Source organism: Microcaecilia unicolor, chromosome 1, assembly GCF_901765095.1.
Source record: "Microcaecilia unicolor chromosome 1, aMicUni1.1, whole genome shotgun sequence".
Taxonomy (NCBI): domain Eukaryota; kingdom Metazoa; phylum Chordata; class Amphibia; order Gymnophiona; family Siphonopidae; genus Microcaecilia; species Microcaecilia unicolor.
In genome coordinates, this window is record NC_044031.1 from 301,809,755 (window position 1) to 301,831,734 (window position 21,980).

Below are 21,980 nucleotides of genomic sequence, written 5' to 3' on the forward strand. Positions count from 1 at the left end.
AGCTCCTATGAATTCGAGTTTCTGCACTGGGAGAAGATGGGACTTTGGATAATTTATCACAAACCCCAGTAGCTCCAGGAGGCGAATAGTCATCTGCATGGACTGCAGGGCTCCTGCCTCGGATGTGTTCTTCACCAGCCAATCGTTGAGATATGGGAACATGTGTACCCCCAGTCTGCGAAGTGCCGCTGCTACTACTTCGTGAACACTCTGGGCGCAGAGGCGAGCCCAAAGGGTAGCACACAGTACTGGAAGTGACGTGTGCCCAGCTAAAATCGCAGATACTGTCTGTGAGCTGGCAGTATCGGGATGTGCGTGTAGGCGTCCAAGTCCAGAGAGCATAGCCAATCGTTTTCCTGGATCATGGGGAGAAGGGTGCCCAGGGAAAGCATCCTGAACTTTTCTTTGACCATATATTTGTTCAGGGCCCTTAGGTCTAGGATGGGACGCATCCCCCCTGTTTTCTTTTCCACAAGAAAGTACCTGGAATAGAATCCCAGCCCTTCTTGCCCAGATGGCACGGGCTCGACCGCATTGGCGCTGAGAAGGGCGGAGAGTTCCTCTGCAAGTACCTGCTTGTGTTGGAAGCTGTAAGACTGAGCTCCCGGTGGACAATTTGGAGGTTTTGAGGCCAAATTGAGGGTGTATCCTTGCCGGACTATTTGGAGAACCCACTGATCGGAGGTTATGAGAGGCCACCTTTGGTGAAAAGCTTTCAACCTCCCTCCGACTGGCAGGTCGCCCAGCACTGACACTTGGATGTCGGCTATGCTCTGCTGGAGCCAGTCAAAAGCTCGTCCCTTGCTTTTGCTGGGGAGCCGAGGGGCCTTGCTGAGGCGCACGCTGCTGACGAGAGCGAGCGCGCTGGGGCTTAGCCTGGGCCGCAGGCTGTCGAGAAGGAGGATTGTACCTTTGTACCTACGCTTACCAGAAGAGTAGGGAACAGTCTTCCTTCCCCCAAAAAATCGTCTACCTGTAGAGGTAGAGGCTGAAGGCTGCCGGCGGGAGAACTTGTCGAATGCGGTGTCCCGCTGGTGGAGCTGCTCTACCACCTGCTCGACTTCTTCTCCAAAAATATTATCCGCTTATCCGCATGGCAAGGTGAGTCCGCAATCCGCTGCTGGATTCTATTCTCCAGGTCGGAGGCACGCAGCCATGAGAGTCTGTGCATCACCACACCTTGAGCAGCGGCCCTGGACGCAACATCAAAGGTGTCATACACCCCTCTGGCCAGGAATTTTCTGCACGCCTTCAGCTGCCTGACCACCTCCTGAAATGGCTTGGCTGGCTCAGGGGGGAGCTTGTCCACCAAGCCCGCCAACTGCCGCACATTGTTCCGCATGTGTATGCTCGTGTAGAGCTGGTAGGACTGAATCTTGGCCACGAGCATAGAAGAATGGTAGGCCTTCCTCCCAAAGGAGTCCAAGGTTCTAGAGTCTTTGCCCGGGGGCGCCGAAGCATGCTCCCTTGAACTCTTGGCCTTCTTTAGGGCCAAATCCACAACTCCAGAGTCATGAGGCAACTGAGTGCGCATCAGCTCTGGGTCCCCATGGATCCGGTACTGGGACTCGATCTTCTTGGGAATGTGGGGATTACTTAGAGGCTTGGTCCAGTTCGCCAGCAATGTCTTTTTGAGGACATGATGCATGGGTACTGTGGACGCTTCCTTAGGTGGAGAAGGATAGTCCAGGAGCTCAAACATTTCAGCCCTGGGCTCGTCCTCCACAACCACCGGGAAGGGGATGGCCGTAGACATCTCCCGGAAAAAGGAAGCGAAAGACAGGCTCTCAGGAGAAGAAAGCTGTCTTTCAGGAGAGGGAGTGGGATCAGAAGGAAGACCCTCAGACTCCTCGTCAGAGAAATATCTGATGTCTTCTTCCTCTTCCCACGAGGCCTCACCATCGGTGTCAGACACAAGTTCACGGACCTGTGTCTGCAACCGTGCCCGGCTCGACTCCGTGGAACCACGGCGGGAGCGTCGAGAGGTAGACTCCCTCGTCTGCACCGGCGAAGCTCCCTCCGCCGACGTAGTCGGGGAGCCTTCCTGGGAGGCTACCGCCCTCGGTACCGCAAGCGGCACCGATGTCGGAGACCTCACCCCGGACAATGGGCCAGCCGGCGCCTCGCTCAACGGTACCGGTGGCGCAAGCACCCCCGGTACCAGAGGGGTAGGGCGCAACAGCTCTCCCAGGATCTCTGGGAGAACGGCCCGGAGGCTCTCGTGCAGAGCGGCTGTGGAAAAAGACATGGAAGCTGATGCAGGAGTCGATGTCAGAACCTGTTCCGGGCGTGGAGGCTGTTCCGGGCTGTCCAAAGGGGAGCGCATCAACACCTCTTGAACAGAGGGCGAGCGGTCCTCTCGGTGCCGATGCTTACTGGGTGCCGACTCCCTCGGCGACCCAGAGCTCTCGGTGTCGACACGGGAAGGGGACCGGTGACGATGCTTCTTCGATTTTTTGGAACGAAGCACGTCACCGGAGCTTGCCGGCACCGACGAGGACGACGTAGAATCCAGCCGTCTCTTCCTCGGGGCCGAGGCCGAAGAGGGTCGGTCTCGGGGGGGCTGTACCGCAGGAGCCCTCAGGGTAGGGGGAGACCCACCCGAAGGCTCACCGCCACCAGCAGGGGAATGGACAGCCCTCACCTGCACTCCAGACGAAGCACCACCGTCCGACGACATCAGCAGATGAGGAGGTCTCGATACCACCGACGCAGCCCTCCGATGTCGCCCCGATGCAGAGGGCCGATGCCTCGATGCAATCAGGGGCGAGGATGAAGGTCCGGGCGCCGACGACGTCGAAGCAGTCGATACTCCCGGTGCCGATGCCGACGAAGAGCCCGAGAACAAAACGTTCCACTGGGCTAATCTCGCTACCTGAGTCCGCTTTTGCAAAAGGGAACACAGACTACAGGCCTGAGGGCGGTGCCCAGCCCCCAGACACTGAAGACACGACGCGTGCCTGTCAGTGAGCGAGATTACCCGGGCGCACTAGGTGCACTTCTTGAAGCCGCTGGAAGACTTCGATGTCATGGGCGGAAAAATCGCGCTGGCAAGATCAAAACTCGAAACGGCGAAAATGGCACCACAAAAATAGGGGGAAGAAAACTTCGACCGAGGCCTAAATAGGGCCTACCCCGACGACGAAAGAAAACTTACCAGGGCAAAACTAGAAGTACGGGAAGGGAGAAAACCATAAAGGTCTCCTTCCGACACCTTTTTTTTTTTTTTGAAAACGAAGTCGATAAACGACACGCGAGGTCAACTTTGGGGCGCGAACGGCGAAACACGACCGTACCAAGCGCGGACAAAAGAAGACTGGCCGGCACGAGCCGGTTTGGGCGGGAAGACAGCCGCGCATGCGCATCGGCGCGCGAGGACTAGCAAAGACTTTGCTAGAAAGTGTTCCGATTGGAGGGGCTGCCGTGGACATCACCCATCAGTGAGAACAAGCAGCCTGCTTGTCCTCGGAGAAACCACAGTATACTACTAAGACTCCTTGGCCACTTCGGGATTGATGGAAATATACTTAATTGGATTTCTAACCACCAGAACATACCAAGTAAAATCAAACTCAAACATATCACCACCATGGAAAGCAGCCTGCGGAGTACCTCAAGGATCACCACTATCACCAATACTCTTCAACATAATGATGATCCCACTGGCAAAGTCCCTATCCTATCAAGGCCTCAACCCGTTCATATATGTAGACAATGTTACAATCTACATTCCCTTCAGACATGATTTGACAGAAATAACCAATGAAATCAATGAAGGCATGGACTCATGGGCAAACTCATTCCAACAAACTGAACACTGAAAAAACACACTGTCTCATCCTCTCATCTCAACAAGTACAAACCCACAACCATAAACACCCCAGGACACACCCTCCCTACCTCAGACAGCCTAACAATACTCGACGTCACAATCGATCACAACCTTACTCTTGAGAGCCAAGTAAACGCCGTAATAAAGAAAATGTTCTACTCAATGTGGAAACTTAAACGCTTAAAACCTTTCCTCACGAGAGAAATTTTTCAAAATCTAATACAATCAATGGTCCTAAGCCATGCAGATTATTGCAACGGAATCTATGTGGGATGTAAAAAACTCACAAAAAAACTCCAGACCGCCCAAAACACAGCAGCCAGGCTATTTGGTAAAACACGATTCAAAAGTGCTAAACCCCTCCGAGAAAAGCTGCATTGGCTCCCAATCAAAGAATGGATCATCTTCAAAATCTGCACACTGGTCCACAAAATTATCTACGGCGTAGTCCCAGGATACATGATAGACCTTATAGACTTACCAACCAGAAATAGAACTGGATCATCAGAAACATACCTAAACCTACATTACCCAAATTGCAAAGGACTCAAATACAAAACAACCTATGCATCTAGCTTCTCCTACATAAGCGCACAACTATGGGACACACTCCCAAAAGCTGTGAAAACAATCTATGACCACCTAAACTTCAGGAAATCACTAAAAACCAACCTCTTAAAAAAGGCTTACCCCACCAATCCAACGTAAATCCTCACACCTGGCAACACAGCAAAACCAATGATCATACTGGACAATATACAATCTTCCCTCCTTTCAACCCTCATGGTGCCTGAAACACACCTACCTTATTCGACCACAATATAACCTTGTATTTGTTCTCAACCGGACTTGGCGAACGCCTTACGGTACTATGTAAGCCACATTGAGCCTGCAAATAGGTGGCAAAATGTGGGGTACAAATGTAATAAATAAATAAAAATGGAAGCTTAGGCACTGTTTGGAAGTGCATCTAATGCCCAGTGGCGAAGCCATAACAAGCATCTGGTCGTTACCACCACCACCATCATTTGTTTAGTAGATGCCCTGACCAAGTCATAGGGAATCAAATAGGCCAGACCCATCTCCACTGAAGGAAAATCCCGAGCAGCCAGGAAGACTGAATCCCCCAGAGAATCTGCTGCCTTCTGAATCCAGGATAAGCAAGACCTAGTACCAGAAGAACTGCAGACAGACGCTTGCAGAGAAAGGGTAGATATCTCAAGGAGACTCCAGCTTCCTATCTTGGATATACTTAAGAGAAATGCCACCTTCCATGGGAAACATGGTCTTGATAACAGCCGTCACCAAGGCGTTCACTTTGGGCAACTACAACTTTTCCAGTTCCTCAGGTGAGATGAATACTGGCATGCCATAGCCCCGGCCAACCGAAGGTTCGCGTCTGGAGTGACCCGAGCAGAGATTAACTCCTGTATGGCCTTAAGTACTGGAAAAGCCCTAGGGGGGGTCTCTTGGTGCTAGCCATCATAGGATTTGAAGTTGAGGCCGACAGAAGAGGGAGAAGAGATGTTGAATACTTCTAAATGCCTTAGTAATAATTAGCAATAAAGACAGGCAGTTAAGGAACACCCTGATAGCTACAGGAACATCACTCATCCATAGGCAACTCCACCTCCTCCAGTCCCTCAGGCAGCAAAGACTGCAGGGATGCAGCAGAAACCCCTCCCCCCAAGGGAGGGCATCTCTACAAAGGACCCCAAGTGCCTCTTGCTTGGCTGATTGTACAACAGGGACACTGGGGTCCTAGTAGGAAATCCCAGTCTGAGCTTTCTTTAAACAAAAATGCTAGGTGAAGGAGCGGCATAAACTTGGGAGAAAATAGCTCCTGAGTTCCCCCATCTGCAAAGAGTGCAGAGAAAGAGGCCCTAAACTTGGGAGAAAATGGCTCCTGAGTTCCCCCATCTGCAGAGAGTGCAGAGAAAGGAGGTCCTGACCCCCCCCCCCCCCCCCCCCCCCCCCAAGCAAGGAACACTCGATAGGGAACCGGTGAAGCAGCCTCAGCCCCATGAGAATACAAAATAGCCACTGGAGCTGCCGACACTGACTCTGCAGCAGAGTCATGAGGGGACTGAATCGCACTAAGACCTGCGTGGAAATTGACGGAGCCTGCTGTATCTGCCGAGGGAACAGGCCCAGAACTCACCCCAGCCGAGCCCCGACACTCCTAAAGGGCAGCACATAATGGGAAATGCTAAAAAAAAAACAAGCCCTGCCAGCAAGAAAACAAAAGCAAAGCGCAACTTTCCTAATGCCAATTTAAAAGGCGTACTCACCCTGGTGAAATCTCTGCCTGAAACTCTCCACTTTGCTGCCTGAGAATTGCTGAATTTTGAACTACTCAAACCCCCTTCAATAGGAAGCCACTCAAACCAAGAAGCTGTGACCTGAAGGCAAAGCCCTTTTTTTTCCTTCCGCGAGGGAGAGCTCTGTGGCTGGAAAGGGGAAGAAGGGACCTGGCACCCCAAAGGGCACCAGAGCAGCAAACCTAATACCCCTGGGCTCAACTGAACCGGCGAACCAGAACAGGAACCACTGGCAGAAGAATCCAGGAGCTGCTGGGACCCCACTTATCCACCTGCTGAGATAGAGGAAAATACTGTCTGACCAGGCTGCTTACCAGAGTTCAGTTTTGCCTTCTATACAGTCCACCAGCTGGTAGACTGTCATAACCCACTTTGTTTCTGGATTCATCTGCTTTGATGAAAAGTCTTTTGATACTGCAAAACTGGCCCAGAATATGCAAGTGAATTTTTTTTACACTTATGTACTATAACTATTCCTCTCAGTGACAAGCTAACAATCTGTTCAAAGAACCAATGTCAAGACAGAGGTAGATGCCTTTATAATCCACCTTCACTTGTATGTCGTCAAGTTTCTGTTTGTATTATGCCAATCATTTCTATGGTGATCAGTGATGTCACAAATTACCGATTACACAAATGCAGCTTCCTAACTGCAAGAACATACCAAGTGATATCAAAGTTAACTACATCATCATCATGGAAACCTGAACGTGGAGTGCCTCAGGGATCGCCGCTTTCACCAACTCTTTTCAACTTAATGATGGCTTCACTGGCCAAGTTATTATCCAACCTCAATCCATACATCTATGCAGACGATGTCACGATTTACATCCCGTTTAAAAATGATTTAACAGAAATCACAAATAAAATCAATCACAGCTTCCAAATAATGAACTCATGGGCGGATGCATTTCAACTAAAGCTTAATGCAGAAAAGACACAATGTCTTATTCTTTCATCGCAATACAACAAGATTAATTATACCAATATTAATGCCCCAAACTTTACTCTTCCTGTTTCTGACACCTTGAATCTTCTGGGAGTCACAATTGATCGATATCTCACACTAGAAAGTCACGCAAAAAATGTAACAAAGAAAATGTTTCACGCAATGTGGAAACTCAAAAGAGTAAAACCGTTCTTCCCAAGGGAGATATTCCGCAATCTGGTGCAGTCAATGGTGCTAAGCCATCTGGATTACTGCAATTCCATCTATGACGGTTGCAAAGCACAAATTATTAAGAAACTCCAGACAGCCCAAAACACTGCAGCCAGACTCATATTTGGAAAAGTGAAATACAAAAGCACCAAACCCCTCAGAGAAAAATTACAATGGCTCCCACTAAAAGATCGAATTACATTCAAAATTTGCACCCTGGTTCATAAAATTATTCATGGCGAGGCCCCGATATATATGTTAGACCTCATAGACCTACCAACAAAGAACACAAAAATCACGCACATTCTTGAACCGCCATTATTTATTTGTTTTATTACATTTGTACCCCGCGCTTTCCCACACATAGCAGGCTCAATGCGGCTTACATAGTAAAAAAACAATACAAGTTCTGTACGAGAATATTAGAAGCTGGGCATGGGCCTCCAGGATGGCCCCATAGTCAGCACCCTTGATGCCTCAGCATCACGGCGATATAGGAAGTGCTCCAGCACTCCTTAACATGACCCACAGCCATTACCCCATATGCATCTAGCTTCTACTACATCTGCACACAGCTATGGAATGCACTGCCAAATGTCATAAAAACAACACACGATTTAGCAACCTTCCGGAAATTACTAAAGACTAACCTGTTCAGAGAGAATTATCATAAGGATCCTTCATAAATGGACATTAAAACTTTTAACAGAACAAGTTATCATTGAACTCTTTTTATTTGTTTACTTTAACCACAATGTCATTATTGAATGTTACGCATCACCTCATATATCTGAAATGATTTGTATCTCTATTTACTTCTAATTTATTTTATATTTTCTGTACTTTAAATGCAATAATACTCTATTTCTCCTTCAGGAAATGGCGATCGCCATCACGGCATAATGTAAGCCACATTGAGCCTGTAAAGAGGTGGGACAATGTGGGATACAAATGCAGTAAATAATAGTACATGGCAGGAGGAGAGAGATTGTAAAGACATAAGTTTGAGATGCACATAGTCTGTTATAGAAAAGGAAAACCAAACCCTGTTATACCAAAAAGGCAAATATTACTGTTAGCTTTAAATTCAAAATATATTACCCAATACTTATTAGCTCAACTGCCCATAATGTTACAAAGTGAAAACTCAAATTCTATAAATGCCCAACCTCAATTAAGTTTTCTGTTAAGATGAACATGCATGGTGTTCTAGATACAGGGAGCTCCTGTACTGCTCAAGACATACCACAGCTAAGACATGGACCCCAGGGCACCACAAGTAAGCTGAAATGTTTAATTAAAAAAAAAAAAAAAAAAAAAAGGGGGTGCCATTTCTGTCTAAGTACAGATTTAACAAGACATTGAATAAATAGACTACAACTCCCATAAATATGTTAGTCATGCAAATAAAAAAAGTGCTGTAAGTATTTTATCTGAGTGGTTCTTACCTTTGGTAGTGCCTGTCCGGAGGTGGTGTGCTGCTGTAACTCTAACACAGTTACCGTTACAGCTCATTCTGCTCTCAGCTTTTTGTACCTTATCTCTACAAATGGAAATTTTGTTCATATGTTATTATTGTATACATTTCTTTCCATGGGTCTTGATAAAACGTGAAAGGTGGGAGTGACACACTTTGCTGTCCACTTTTCTGAAATAGTTAATTCTATAACATTCTCACACCACTCTTGGCCCTAGGGTTTACTCTCCACAGCAGCAGTATAAAGATCACCATGACCCCATACAATTGTTCCTAGTGGCTCATAATGGACTTATAATCTACTTCTCCCCAGTAGTCTACAGGCTTTTAGAGTTCAGAACCCTTTCTCATACTTCCATCACATCAGGTCATCATCGCAGTGGGGTGTGGAATAACCAGGAGTAATGGGAAATAGCAGCATTCCTCAGCTTATTAAAATGGATCAGGAGTCCATCTGCACAACAGTAGCTTTTGGCATTGCTGAAACACTAAATTCAGTAGAATCAGCTTCAGTGGATACTGCTTACAGTGTGTTTGATGTTCAGAACTGAAGGTCCTATGACCAACAGTAAAAGAACATATTAAGAATACAAGGAGCTCCTCAGTCAGAGGCAGCAATTTGGATGCTCAGTGACTTGCTATAATGGCAGCTTGAAGTCAGACAACCTTATTCATTAGGTTCTGTAGTCTGTTGTAACGGGCTTTAATAGAAAAATAGTCAAGACATTTTACAGTTTCATGGACTGCCTAAAAATGACTCTGCTATTGATTCAGATCTTTAGGATGATTTGGGGGGGGGGGGGGGGGGGGGAGGGTGGACCATCAAATTATGCGTTGTATCACAGTACTGCTGAACTCTTTTCCCCTAATTTTATGCAGGATCCAAACTCTGGGTTTAGCTCTGTATCTAAAAGGATTAAGTGCCCTTTCCACCCACTGCAGCCTCTGTAGTGTGGGAGAGGGGACTCTACAGGCTGATTTAATGTTCATCTCTCACTGCTACAGTCTCTTGATATTCAGAAAGAGAGGTCAATAGGTGGTGTTGCATCAGTTTAACCACTTACACTTTCACAGTTGCTACAGATACAAGCTAGAAGTTTACTTAATTATTCAAGCAATCAGATTTTTTTTCTTTTAAATAGAAAGACTAGATTTACAATATGCACATCTATACACTGACAGTAGTATCTGTTATGCTACTTAGGGCCATGTTCAATATGGAGGACTTCCACGTGACTACAAAGGCTCTAACAGCTTTCTATAAAGCCACAGGCCTCTCTCCAAGTAGTTAGAATATTAGAGGGTTTGTGTACACCCATATATATCAGCTATCCTCTAGACAAAGCAGTGCTCTTTCAGGAGACATGAAGCCAAAGATCGGGTTACAAACTGAGATTACACATAGATCATTAATTGGCAGAAGTGTTATAGTTGACACAAGACAAGCACCAACTAGAAGGATTTGAAGTGACAAATAAAAGCGCTTGATTTTCAAGCTCTTCATTTGGTAATGATAAGCCAATGTTGGCAACTCTTAGGCTAATAGCTTCCAAGACAGTGTTCTTGGGTCAGCCTTCATATAAAGCCCTCACATAAATTTTAAAGGTAGAATGCAAACCATCACTGCATGACAGGTGATGTCAAAACATATACATTTCTTTCTGAAATGCAGGTTTAAAGCAATAATAAAACCAAGAGTACAGATACAATCAAATTTGATGCCAGCAATGTATTAATAGATGTTAACATTCCAATTTCTTGTGCCTATCTCAAGAATGGTCTTGCTGAGCAGCAAAATATCTATGCAATACCCTCAACAGCTCACATTTAAGTGAAGTGAGAGTGATCTGATTTTAGCAAATAGGTCCAAAGAGTTAAACCAACAGACTTTTCTGAGATTTTTCTACAATATAAAGCTAAAGCACTGCCACAGCAGTTGTCTGGATTCTCAACAGTGGGTATAAATGCACTAGACTAAGTTTCCAAGAGGTTCTTTATATATTGTATCTATAGAACAAGATCTCAGGTCCATAACCTAGAGGCAATTCCATACCAGTTCAGAAGGCTGTAGTGTCAGACCAATCATCAGTCAAGAAATCTTTACATTATTCACGGACAAGAAGGAATTCTCATTTGAGGTCTAGATCCCTCATACACATCCAGATGGCACAAAATGGAATTGGAAGTTGAGAGGCAAAGTTATTCAAATGCATTTAATACACTTTTTTTTTTTAACCAAAGCCAAGAAAAAGGTCATTAACGGAGTACATTGTTCTATTTAGGCAAAATTTACATTACTATGAAACTACTGACGGCTATAGAAACTTTGGTTAACACAGCTTTTGGAGTTTTTACTTCAACTGATTGCATATGGGACCAACAGCCTTTCTTCAAAGCTACAGACCGTAGCAGTTTCAACCACTTGTGGAAAGCACTAAAGATATCTTCACTGTCACTGACATTAAAGAATCTATCATTTTTCTGTTTAACCAATCCATCTCCATTTGCAGTTTGAATTGTGTGTTAAATGTCCTGATGGGATTCTGTGTGAACCTTTGGATATAGCTTCACTATATTTTCTGAAAATTACACTTGTTTTTTTGTGGTTATTTCTTTTGCAAGTCAGTCAAGGGCTCAATCATCAGCCCATTCGTAAAAAAAAATTTGAAGTAAAAGGTGCTTTTAAGAACTGTTCTAAGTTTTGTTCCCATTTTTATATAAACCAAGAGTTTGTTCTTTACACAGTCTTAATTCTAAAAGTCTGAATCAAAAAAGAAACTTAAGTCTCTGGATGGTAAGAGCACTCAAGTTTTATTTGCAAAAAAAAAAAAAAATCAGTCTAAAACTAAAGTTGCCTGTGCCTTTATGTGCAGCAGGTTAAGAACAAATGCCTATATTACAATACTGAATTTAGTACATATTAAACATGTTAATATTTTTCAATATACAAAGCAGCAGATATTTTCTGAACTGGAAGTGGGGGTGGGGAGAACTTAGCAATACCACAACGTGTCAGTCAGGAAACTTACAAGATTTCAGTGGTTCTGTTTTGATTCTACAGTTGTGGAGAGTAAACCTGGCTTATGGTGACACTGATGCACAAAAACTAATTGCAGATAACATACACTTTATAGACTGTCAGGTTTTTTAATACATATGTATATACGTACACATAGGAACACATGCACAAAGAAGGAAATAATAAAGCAATGAGGGTCAGTTTCTACTTTCACTTTGCTAGGAAAGGAAAAAGCAAAGGCATGAAAGATCGAGGTAGCATCACAAATGGATACAAACCTTAATTCGGACCAGAAGTATAATTATAAATGAGCATAAACTGAACTAATGCAGGTATAAAAGATGCTCCTGAAGAATGGACCAACAATAAGCAACTACAACTCAAAGTCATACCAAAGGACTCCACTTTCTACAAAATTAAATCTTAGACAACAGGTAAACAAACATGATTTCCTGTAAAGAGGGTGTTTGGCCAATCATATTTTAATGTGACTGTACAGCAAGTAGCCTTTATTTTATCAAGAAATTTGATAAAATACAGTCTGATTTTAAACCCAGGAAAGGCCTAAGCATCCATTGTGTGTCAGTGGCAGAACATTGAAAATTGCCTCATTCCACCCTCTAGTGGCCCCAACATGCAGGAACCTCAGACTCAGGCTCTAAAAAAACAAAGTCCTATTTAAGTCAAATTTGCTCAAAATAAGTCTTCTAATGTTTTACCATGAAAGAGGGTATAAAGGACAGGTATGAGTGTGGAGAAGGGATGAGGGAAGAGAAGGAAGTCTGTTCTGAGCATGACATCAGATTATCTGAAAGGAAACCTAACTTTCAGTTAACACCTCCACCATGCCCTTGAAAAGAAAGACAACCCTGATATTCAGATATTATCTGGATAACAGCAGCTGTTATATGGACAACTGTTCTAGCCTGCACTATTTAGTGATTTTCAGTGGCACTATACAGATTATGTGGGGCAGGGAGAAGGCATTCTGTTAAGATTATTCAGAGTGGTGATATTCAGTCTGCTATCCAGATAACTCTAGGACAGCAAGACTCACTGTTCTAAAGTTATCAGACAGCTATCTGTATAGTAGGCCAAACATCATAATTCCCTATTCAGCAGTGGTTCTCACCGCTCCAGATAGTGATGTTGAAAATGCATGCCTAATTTAAGCACCTAAGCTGGTGTTTAAAACAAAAGCTGACCTTGGTGTTTAAGTATCAGATCATTAACGCTTTACAACATATGTAAAGTTAAACAAGCTTTGTGTAACCAGTGCAAAAGGTAGACACTAAAACCTACACTGCTTCCTGCATTTTTAGCATGCACACAAAAAACTGTGCCCTTCAATCCCCCACCTCATTTTGTCCAAAAAATGCACTGCAAAATGCATTAAAGTGGGAGTTGGTGCACACAAAATACTCTACCCTTTCAACATGAAATATTCAGAAAGTAAAAAGCCAAAAAGTCTATTACACGAGTCTCCACACCCTTTGTGATTGCAAACTCAAATTAGCTTCCATTTCTAAAAATTGCCTTAAAGCCCATAAGTTAGCACTCACCCTGATTAAGTATTCCTGGATAAAGAATCAAGCTGTTTCTCTGCTATAATGTGAATCTGAAGCGAAGAAATGCAAAGTGATGCACTTAGGGAATAGAAATCCACGGGAGACGTATGTGTTAGGCGGTGAGAGTCTGATAGGTACGGACGGAGAGAGGGATCTTGGGGTGATAGTATCTGAGGATTTGAAGGCGACGAAACAGTGTGACAAGGCGGTGGCCGTAGCTAGAAGGTTGTTAGGCTGTATAGAGAGAGGTGTGACCAGCAGAAGAAAGGGGGTGTTCATGTCCCTGTATAAGTCGTTGGTGAGGCCCCACCTGGAGTATTGTGTTCAGTTTTGGAGGCTGTATCTTGTTAAGGATGTAAAAAGAATTGAAGCGGTGCAAAGAAAAGCTACGAGAATGGTATGGCATTTGCGTTACAAGACATATGAGGAGAGACTTGCTGAACTAAACATGTATACTCTGGAGGAAAGGAGGCACAGGGGTGATATGATACAGACGTTCAAATATTTAAAAGGTATTAATCCGCAAACAAACCTTTTCCGGAGATGGGAAGGTGGTAGAACGAGAGGACATGAAATGAGATTGAAGGGGGGCAGTCTCAATGTCAGGAAGTATTTTTTCACGGAGAGAGTAGGGGATGCTTGGAATGCCCTCCCGCGGGAGATGGTGGAAATGAAAACGGTAACGGAATTCAAACATGCGTGGGATAAGCATAAAGGAATCCTGTGCAGAAGGAATGGATCCTCAGAAGTTTAGTCAAGATCGGGAGGCAGGGCTGGTGGTTGGGAGGCGGGGATAGTGCTGGGCAGATTTATACGGTCTGTGCCAGAGCCGGTGGTGGGAAGCAGGACTGGTGGTTGGGAGGCGGGGATAGTGCTGGGCAGATTTATACGGTTTGTGCCAGAGTCAGTGGTGGGGAGGCAGGGATAGTGCTGGGCAGATTTATACAGTCTGTGCCAGAGCCGGTGGTGGGAGGCAGGGATAGTGCTGGGCAGACTTATACGGTCTGTGCCAGAGCCGGTGGTGGGAGGCGGGGCAGACTTATACGGTCTGTGCCAGAGCCGGTGGTTGGGAGGCGGGGTTAGTGCTGGGCAGACTTATACTGTCTGTGCCCTGAAGAGCACAGGTACAAATCAAAGTAGGGTATGCACAAAAAGTAGCACATATGAGTATCTTGTTGGGCAGACTGGATGGACCGTGCAGGTCTTTTTCTGCCGTCATCTACTATGTAGGTCTAAAAATGTCGAACATAAGGAAAGGAGTTTTCGGATGAAGCTCAAGCCTTTTTCTGCATTAGCGCAAGGCAAGTTTATTCTGATACAGTGGCTACTTCCTTGTCCCCATAGGGCTTACACACAGTAACTTTGAACCTGAAGTGATGCAGGGTTAAGTGACTTGCCCAAGATCAAAAGCAGCGACAGTAGGATTTGAACCCTGGTCTCCCCAGGCTCTCAGTTTGCTGTTCTAACCATTAGACTACTTTCTCACTCTGCTGAAAGGGATAAAGTTATGAAAAGGACAGTTTGGGAAAAGATACAAGAAAATCTCAATGTCTCTGAATATCCCTTGGGGCACTGTCAAGTCCATAATTGCAAAGTGGAAATTGGCACCACCAAGACACTGACTTGATCAGGCTGACCTCCAATGTTAGTAGCTGTGAGAGCAGTGCTTCTCAACCCAGTCCTTGAGGCAAACCTAGTCCCACAAAGTTATCCACAATGAATGTGCACAAGATAGATTTACATACCAAGGACACAGTGAATGCAAATATATCTCATGCATATTATGGATATTAACATTAACAATAAATTTATATTCTGTCATATACCTTTCGGTTCAATGTAGACCACATACTCTAAGAAAATTGGGAATTCCCAGGGCGATACAAAACATTAAGCAAAGAAAATTAATCACTTAAACATATTCTAATCATTATAATTTAGAACTTTCTAAATAAAGAAGTCAATTTAACAAAACTGAACATAATTAACATTGGACAACAGTATATCTTTAACTGCCTTATCCAGACGAACTGCTTGATAAGAAAAAAAAAAAATTGTCTTCTTAAATTCTTTAAAGGAGGGAAAGTGAAAAAAAAACCTAATGCTCTGGAAACTAGATTTTTGCATGAAGACAAAGTGATCCAAGAGATATAATGGAGCTGAACCATACTTCTGTAAATGAAACAGGAAAATTTAAACAATATCCTGGCCTGCACAGGAAGCCTATGAATTTTTCATAATACAAAGAAACATTATGAAATCTTTTTAGTGAGTAAATCCAACATAATGCAACATTTTGGATGGTATGAAGTTTCTTTAGTATTTGTTTTGAAGCTCACAAGTAGATTATGTTACAATAATCAAGTAAACTTAAAACCAAAGCTTGGACTATAAGACGGAAATGGTTTTGGTCATAGAATTTTCTGAGCACGCCGCAAATTACTCATCAGCAAAGATGATCTTTGTATGAGACTATTAATTTGAACCTCTAGGTATCTAACCAAATCCCAAATACCATTATAGATGAAGAAAGGGAAAGGGGAAAGGGAAATGGGACTTGATATACCGCCTGAGGTTTCTGCATACATTCAAAGCGGTTTACATATATTCAGGTACTTATTTTGTACCAGGGGCAATGGAGGGTTAAGTGACTTGCCCAGAGTCACAAGGAGCTGCAGTGGGAATCAAACTCAGTTTCTCAGGATCAAAGTCCACTGCACTAACCACTAGGCTACTCCTCCACTGATATAAGGTCTTATTTATCGTAATACTCTTTTCATCTATATCTGTGGAATGGCTAATTAACAGAAATTTTGTGTTTTCTGAATTTAAGCTTATGCTTTTTCATCCACAATTCTAACTTATTAAGAATGCTTTGAAGTAGCTCTAAATGAGATGAAACTGAAGAAGTGATAACCGTGATATCATCTGCATAACTAGAGAGATGAACTACCAGAGTGATACAGAAGCATTACAGTATTTTCGGTTTTATTCACCATCCCTTTCCTAATAATTCCTAGCATCCTGTTTCTTTGGCCGTCACTGTATACTGGGCAGATTTCAGCGTATTTACGACGACACCTAGATATTTTTCTTGAGTGCTGACCCCCAAGAAGGACCCTTGCATCAGTTAACTATGATTCGGATTATTCTTTTCAATGTGCATCACCTTGCATTTGTCCACATTAAATTTCATCTGCTATTTGGATGCCCAGTCTTCCAATTTCCTAAGGTCTTCCTGCAATATTTCAAAGTCCGCATGTGTTTTAACAAACCTCGAATAGTTTTGTCTCATCTGCAAATTTAATCACCTCACTCGTTCCGATTTCCATATCATTTATAAAGATGTTAAATAACACCGGCCCCAGTATCGATCCCTGCTGCACTCCATTGTTCACCCTCCTCCATTGAGAGAAATGACCATTTAACCCTATCCTCCATTTTCTGTCCAATAACCAATTCTTAATCCACACCGGAACCTTGCCTTCTATCCCATGATGCTGTACTTTTCTCAGGAGTATCTCATGAGGAACTTAATCAAAAGCTTTCTGAAAATCTAGATACACTAAATCAACCGGCTCACCTTTATCCACATGTTTATTCATGCCTTTAAAGAAATGATGCGAATTGGTGAGGCAAGACTTCCCTCAGCTGAACCCATGCTGACTCTGTTCCATTAAACCATGTTTGTCTATATGTGTTCCGTAATTTTATTCTTTATAGTAGTTTCCACTATTTTGCCCGGCACCGATGTCAGGCTTACCAGTCTGTAATTTCTTGGATCACCACAGAACCATTTTAAAAAATTGGCGTCACATTGGTCACCCTCCAATCTTCAGGTAGTACGGACCATTTTAACAACAGGTTACATATTACTAACAGCAGACCAGCAATTTCATGTTTGAGTTCCATGTGCACCTTTGGAAGTACGCTATCTGGTTCAGGTGATTTACAACTTTGTCAGTTTGGCTCAGTACATCTTCCAGGTTCAACGAGATTTCTTTCAGTTCCTACAGGCAGATCTCTTACATCTTTTTCCGTAAAGACCGAAGCAAAAAATTCATTCAGTTTTTCCGTTATGGCTTTGTCCTCCCTGAGTGTCCCTTTTGCTGCTTTGCGATTCCCTCACAATTCTCTTTTAGCCTTCTTTACTAATACTTTGCATCTGACTTGCCAGTGCTTATGTTAATTTTTATTTTCTTCATTTGGGTCCTTTTTCCATACTTCGAAGGGCAATGTTTTGGCTGTAATAGCCTCTTTTACTTCACCTTTTATCCATGCTGGCTGTCGTTTTCTCTTCTTTCCACTTTTGCAAATACCTGGAATGCATTTAGTCTGGGCTTCCCTGAGAAAGACTGAAAACCATTTAGTGACGTTACAAATTACTCCCATACTGTCTAAAAAATGAAGAATATCATGATCAACTAAGTCAAATGCACTAGATAGGTCAAACTGTATCACCAAATCCTTTTCACCCTCAGAACAAACTTTACAAATATTATCTAACAGTGAGCCAATAACTGTCTCGGTGCTAAAGTTTGACCTAAACCCTGATTGGGATGTATGTAGAATATCATATTGATCCAAGTAATCAGAGAGCTGGGACGCTACTACTCCTTCCAAAAACTTGCTTAACAAAAGGATGAAGGCAATAGGTCTGTAGTTCGTTATCGATTAGCTGGAATCCTTAGTGCTCTTAATAACAGGAGTGATAATGATGTCTCATGAATGAAGGAAAAATCCCATATTCTAGGGATATTTGCAGCCAATTAAACAATGATATTTTAAATTTACTAGATGCTGTTTGCATAATATAAGGTGGACAAGGATCCAAATTAAAAATAAGAAGCATATGTTTTAAAGGCCATGAAATACTAGAAAAATCTTTCCAAATTTTACATACTGCAGTTGAAATTGATGTGAACTCCAAAAATAATCTCAATCCAAATTGGTATGATTGAAAAGATCTCTAATAGTGGCAATTTTAGTACTAAAATAATTTGCTAGTTGAATTGCTGACAGTTTATAGGCAGCTAAAGATGTATATCTGTATTTGTAAGATTATAAAAGATCTTAAAATGCATATTAGTGTCCATTGTCTTATTAATCAATTTTGAGTAACAGTTCTTTCTTTTTAGTTTTAATCAGAGTTTATATTCCTATTTCCAGTTCTCCTTATTCACCTTAGATGGATACTTTTGTCAGCACTTTTCTAATGATCTACATTTTCATTTCAGTTCCAGTAGTTCAAAGTCAAACAATTTATTAGAAGACCATATTTTCACCTTTGTTTTTGCCACATCATCCAAAATTTCCTAAGCCATAACCAATCTTTAGCAAAATCTAAGGATTCTAAAAACACATTACTCTTATCAAAAAGGGACCAAAACACAGTACAAATCTATAGAACCCTTTGAAACAAGAGATATTTTACTCAAATCTATTCACTTTTACCTGTCCGTTTTCAGTTTATATGATATAAAAAATGATCTGATCAAGGAATTTCCATCCATTGACCCTCTGGAAAACAAATATCCTTAGCAGCAAGGCAATTAAATCTGATGACACTTTATATGTGTAATTCTAGGTTTAGAAACATAACTCAGATCATTAAGATAAGAAAATAACTGAGATCCTAGGCTACGATTCTGAATATAGTGAATTCTGAAAGATAAAAATTATTGAAAATATCATGAACTTTGGAACATTGTCCTGGAGGAATATAAAATACTACAAAAAAAAAAAAAAAAAAAAAAAACCAGTTTCTGGAAGAAATGAAACGGGACCTAGCAAGGTTGTTCCCCCCTCTCCTGTTTCCGGAAGGGCGGGACCAGAGGCAGAGCTGAGACACGAAGGTAGTTTTAAGCACTGCTCGCCTTCACTGTGGACGCCGCACCCCAAGATAAGAATTTTTTAAATACAGCCAGCACTTAGGAAGGCTGCCAGAGGCCAGGTCGTGCTTGGAGGGCAGAGAGAGAGGGAGGGAGGGAGGCGTGGAAGTTGGAGAGGGGGGCGGGGCTGGCAACTATACAGAGTTCTCTCGAGGGCGGGGCAATTACGAACCCCAGGAACACTACACGGCTTCACTGCCACGGAGTCAGCTTCAGAACGCTGGAGGTGTGAATTATATTAGATCATACACGTGAAGGTATTAACCAGAGAGTCATCCTTCACTTGATAATCTGCTATTCCAAAATATGATGAGATATATGAATCCAATAGCTTTATATCAATAAAATCTTTATAGAAAGCAAATTAAATTAAAGGAGGACCCCTGACTCAGAACTATTCCCCCCCCCCCCAAACCTCCTCCACTCACAAACATATCACAGAAACCGGAGCCACCACTGACCTTAACAGCTCAAAGGCAAACCGAAAAACATACAAGACCAAAACAGTAGACTCCATCCCAAAGACCTAAATCATATCACGCTTCCTATCGAACACAACTTACTAGTAGCTCACAGTGAATTAAACCAAAATGAATACCCTCAAACTACTCCTAATAATTCATCCCCCTAACACTAACCGCTCCACTCGCAGAAAGCAACACCATACCCATATTACATACTCAAAGACTGATCAGACAAACCTCACCTCATCAAACTGACAACAACATTAACAATGGAAGAATACCAACATGCTGACAACCACAACAGAAAGGAAAGAAAGGTCCTAACAAACTCACACTAACAAAGAAACGACAACTAACAAAAATCCACACAACACCAAACACAGAAGACCCATATCAAACAATCCAACTGGATTATATCAACGCCAGATCCGCTGTAAACAAAACAACATTAGACTGCATCATGCCAGGAAACCTTGATCTACTTTTCATCACTGAAACCTGGATCCATGGTCAAAAGGACCCTATAATCCTAGACCTATGCCCTCCAGGATACAAAATCATACACTGGACCAGAAAGGAAAAGAGAGGCGGAGGCATAGCATTAATCTACCAATCCCACTTTACCATCGAAACCACTGCCGAGTCTATCACACCTCAACTTGAAATTGCCTCAATCAGAATCCACAACAAAACCCTACGCGATCACGTGAACTGCGTCTTGTTTTACAAACCACCAGGTAATTGGAACGAAGCCCAGACTAACTTCATGGACTTCATTTCAAACACGTGTGCAACCACCTCCAATATACTAGTATTAGGAGACATTAACCTTCACCTGGAAGACCCAAACTCAATCAACGCACAAGAATGCAAGGAATTCCTCCACTTATGGGATCTCAAATGGCCACAAATGCAAGTAACCCATGTCAAAGGGCACACACTCGACCTCATCTCACACAAACTGTCAACAGACCAGAACCTAACAATAACAGATATTAAATGGACAGAAATACCATGGATCGATCACTACAAACTAAACCTATCCCTAAACTGGCGAAAGGACTCCTACCACATACAAGAACACACAATGTACAGCACAAGAGGCCAAGTAGACACGGAAACATTCTGGCAACAGATATACAATAACGATTGAACAGCAAAAACGGACTCCACATGCCACTTCATAGAATGGGACAAAAGATGCAAAAGCATACTAGATGAAATAGCACCCTTACGAACATGAACCTCTCGCAGACACAACTCGATACCATGGTTTAAAGATGAACTGAAAAAACTAAAAACACAATCCAGAAAACACGAACGAGCATGGAGAAAAATAAAAGATGAACATACACTCAATACATGGAAGCAAACAAAAAGAAAGCGAATGCTACATACCTGTAGAAGGTATTCTCCGAGGACAGCAGGCTGATTGTTTTCACTGATGGGTTGACGTCCTCGGCAGCCCCCTCCATCGGAAAGTTTACTAGCAAAGGCCTTTGCTAGTCCTCGCGCGCCCATGCGCACCGCGCATGCGCGGCCGTCTTCCCGCCCGAAACCGGCTCGAGCCGGCCAGTCCAGTATGTAGCAAGACAATACACTTCAAGGGAAGACTCAACTCCAAAGGGGAGGCGGGCGGGTTTGTGAGAACAATCAGCCTGCTGTCCTCAGAGAATACCTTCTACAGGTATGTAGCATTCGCTTTCTCCGAGGACAAGCAGGCTGCTTGTTCTCACTGATGGGGTATCCCTAGCCTCCAGGCTCACTCAAAACAACAACCATGGTCAATTGGGCCTCGCAACGGCGAGGACATTAATGAGATTGACCTAAAAAATTTACCAACTAACTGAGAGTGCAGCCTGGAACAGAACAAACAGGGCCCTCGGGGGGTGGAGTTGGATCCTAAAGCCCAAACAGGTTCTGAAGAACTGACTGCCCGAACCGACTGTCGCGTCGGGTGTCCTGCTGCAGGCAGTAATGAGATGTGAATGTGTGGACAGATGACCACGTCGCAGCTTTGCAAATTTCTTCAATGGAGGCTGACTTCAAGTGGGCTACCGACGCAGCCATGGCTCTAACATTATGAGCCGTGACACGACCCTCAAGAGCCAGCCCCGCCTGGGCGTAAGTGAAGGAAATGCAATCTGCTAGCCAATTGGATATGGTGCGTTTCCCTACAGCCACTCCCCTCCTATTGGGGTCAAAAGAAAAACAATTGGGCGGACTGTCTGGTGTGCTGTGTCCGCTCC

At 43.5% G+C, this 21,980-nt stretch overlaps 1 protein-coding gene across 3 annotated transcripts in view; it reads right to left on the reverse strand.

Moving 5' to 3' along the window:
• Positions 1–21,980, reverse strand: part of ZCCHC2 (zinc finger CCHC-type containing 2) — a 266,990-nt gene that overhangs the window by 41,755 nt on the left and 203,255 nt on the right. For all 3 annotated transcript variants that reach the window (XM_030207585.1, XM_030207595.1, XM_030207577.1), the window contains one exon: positions 8,761–8,855. In XM_030207585.1, coding sequence (XP_030063445.1) covers positions 8,761–8,855 — 95 coding nt within the window. The remainder of the gene's footprint in view (positions 1–8,760; positions 8,856–21,980) is intronic.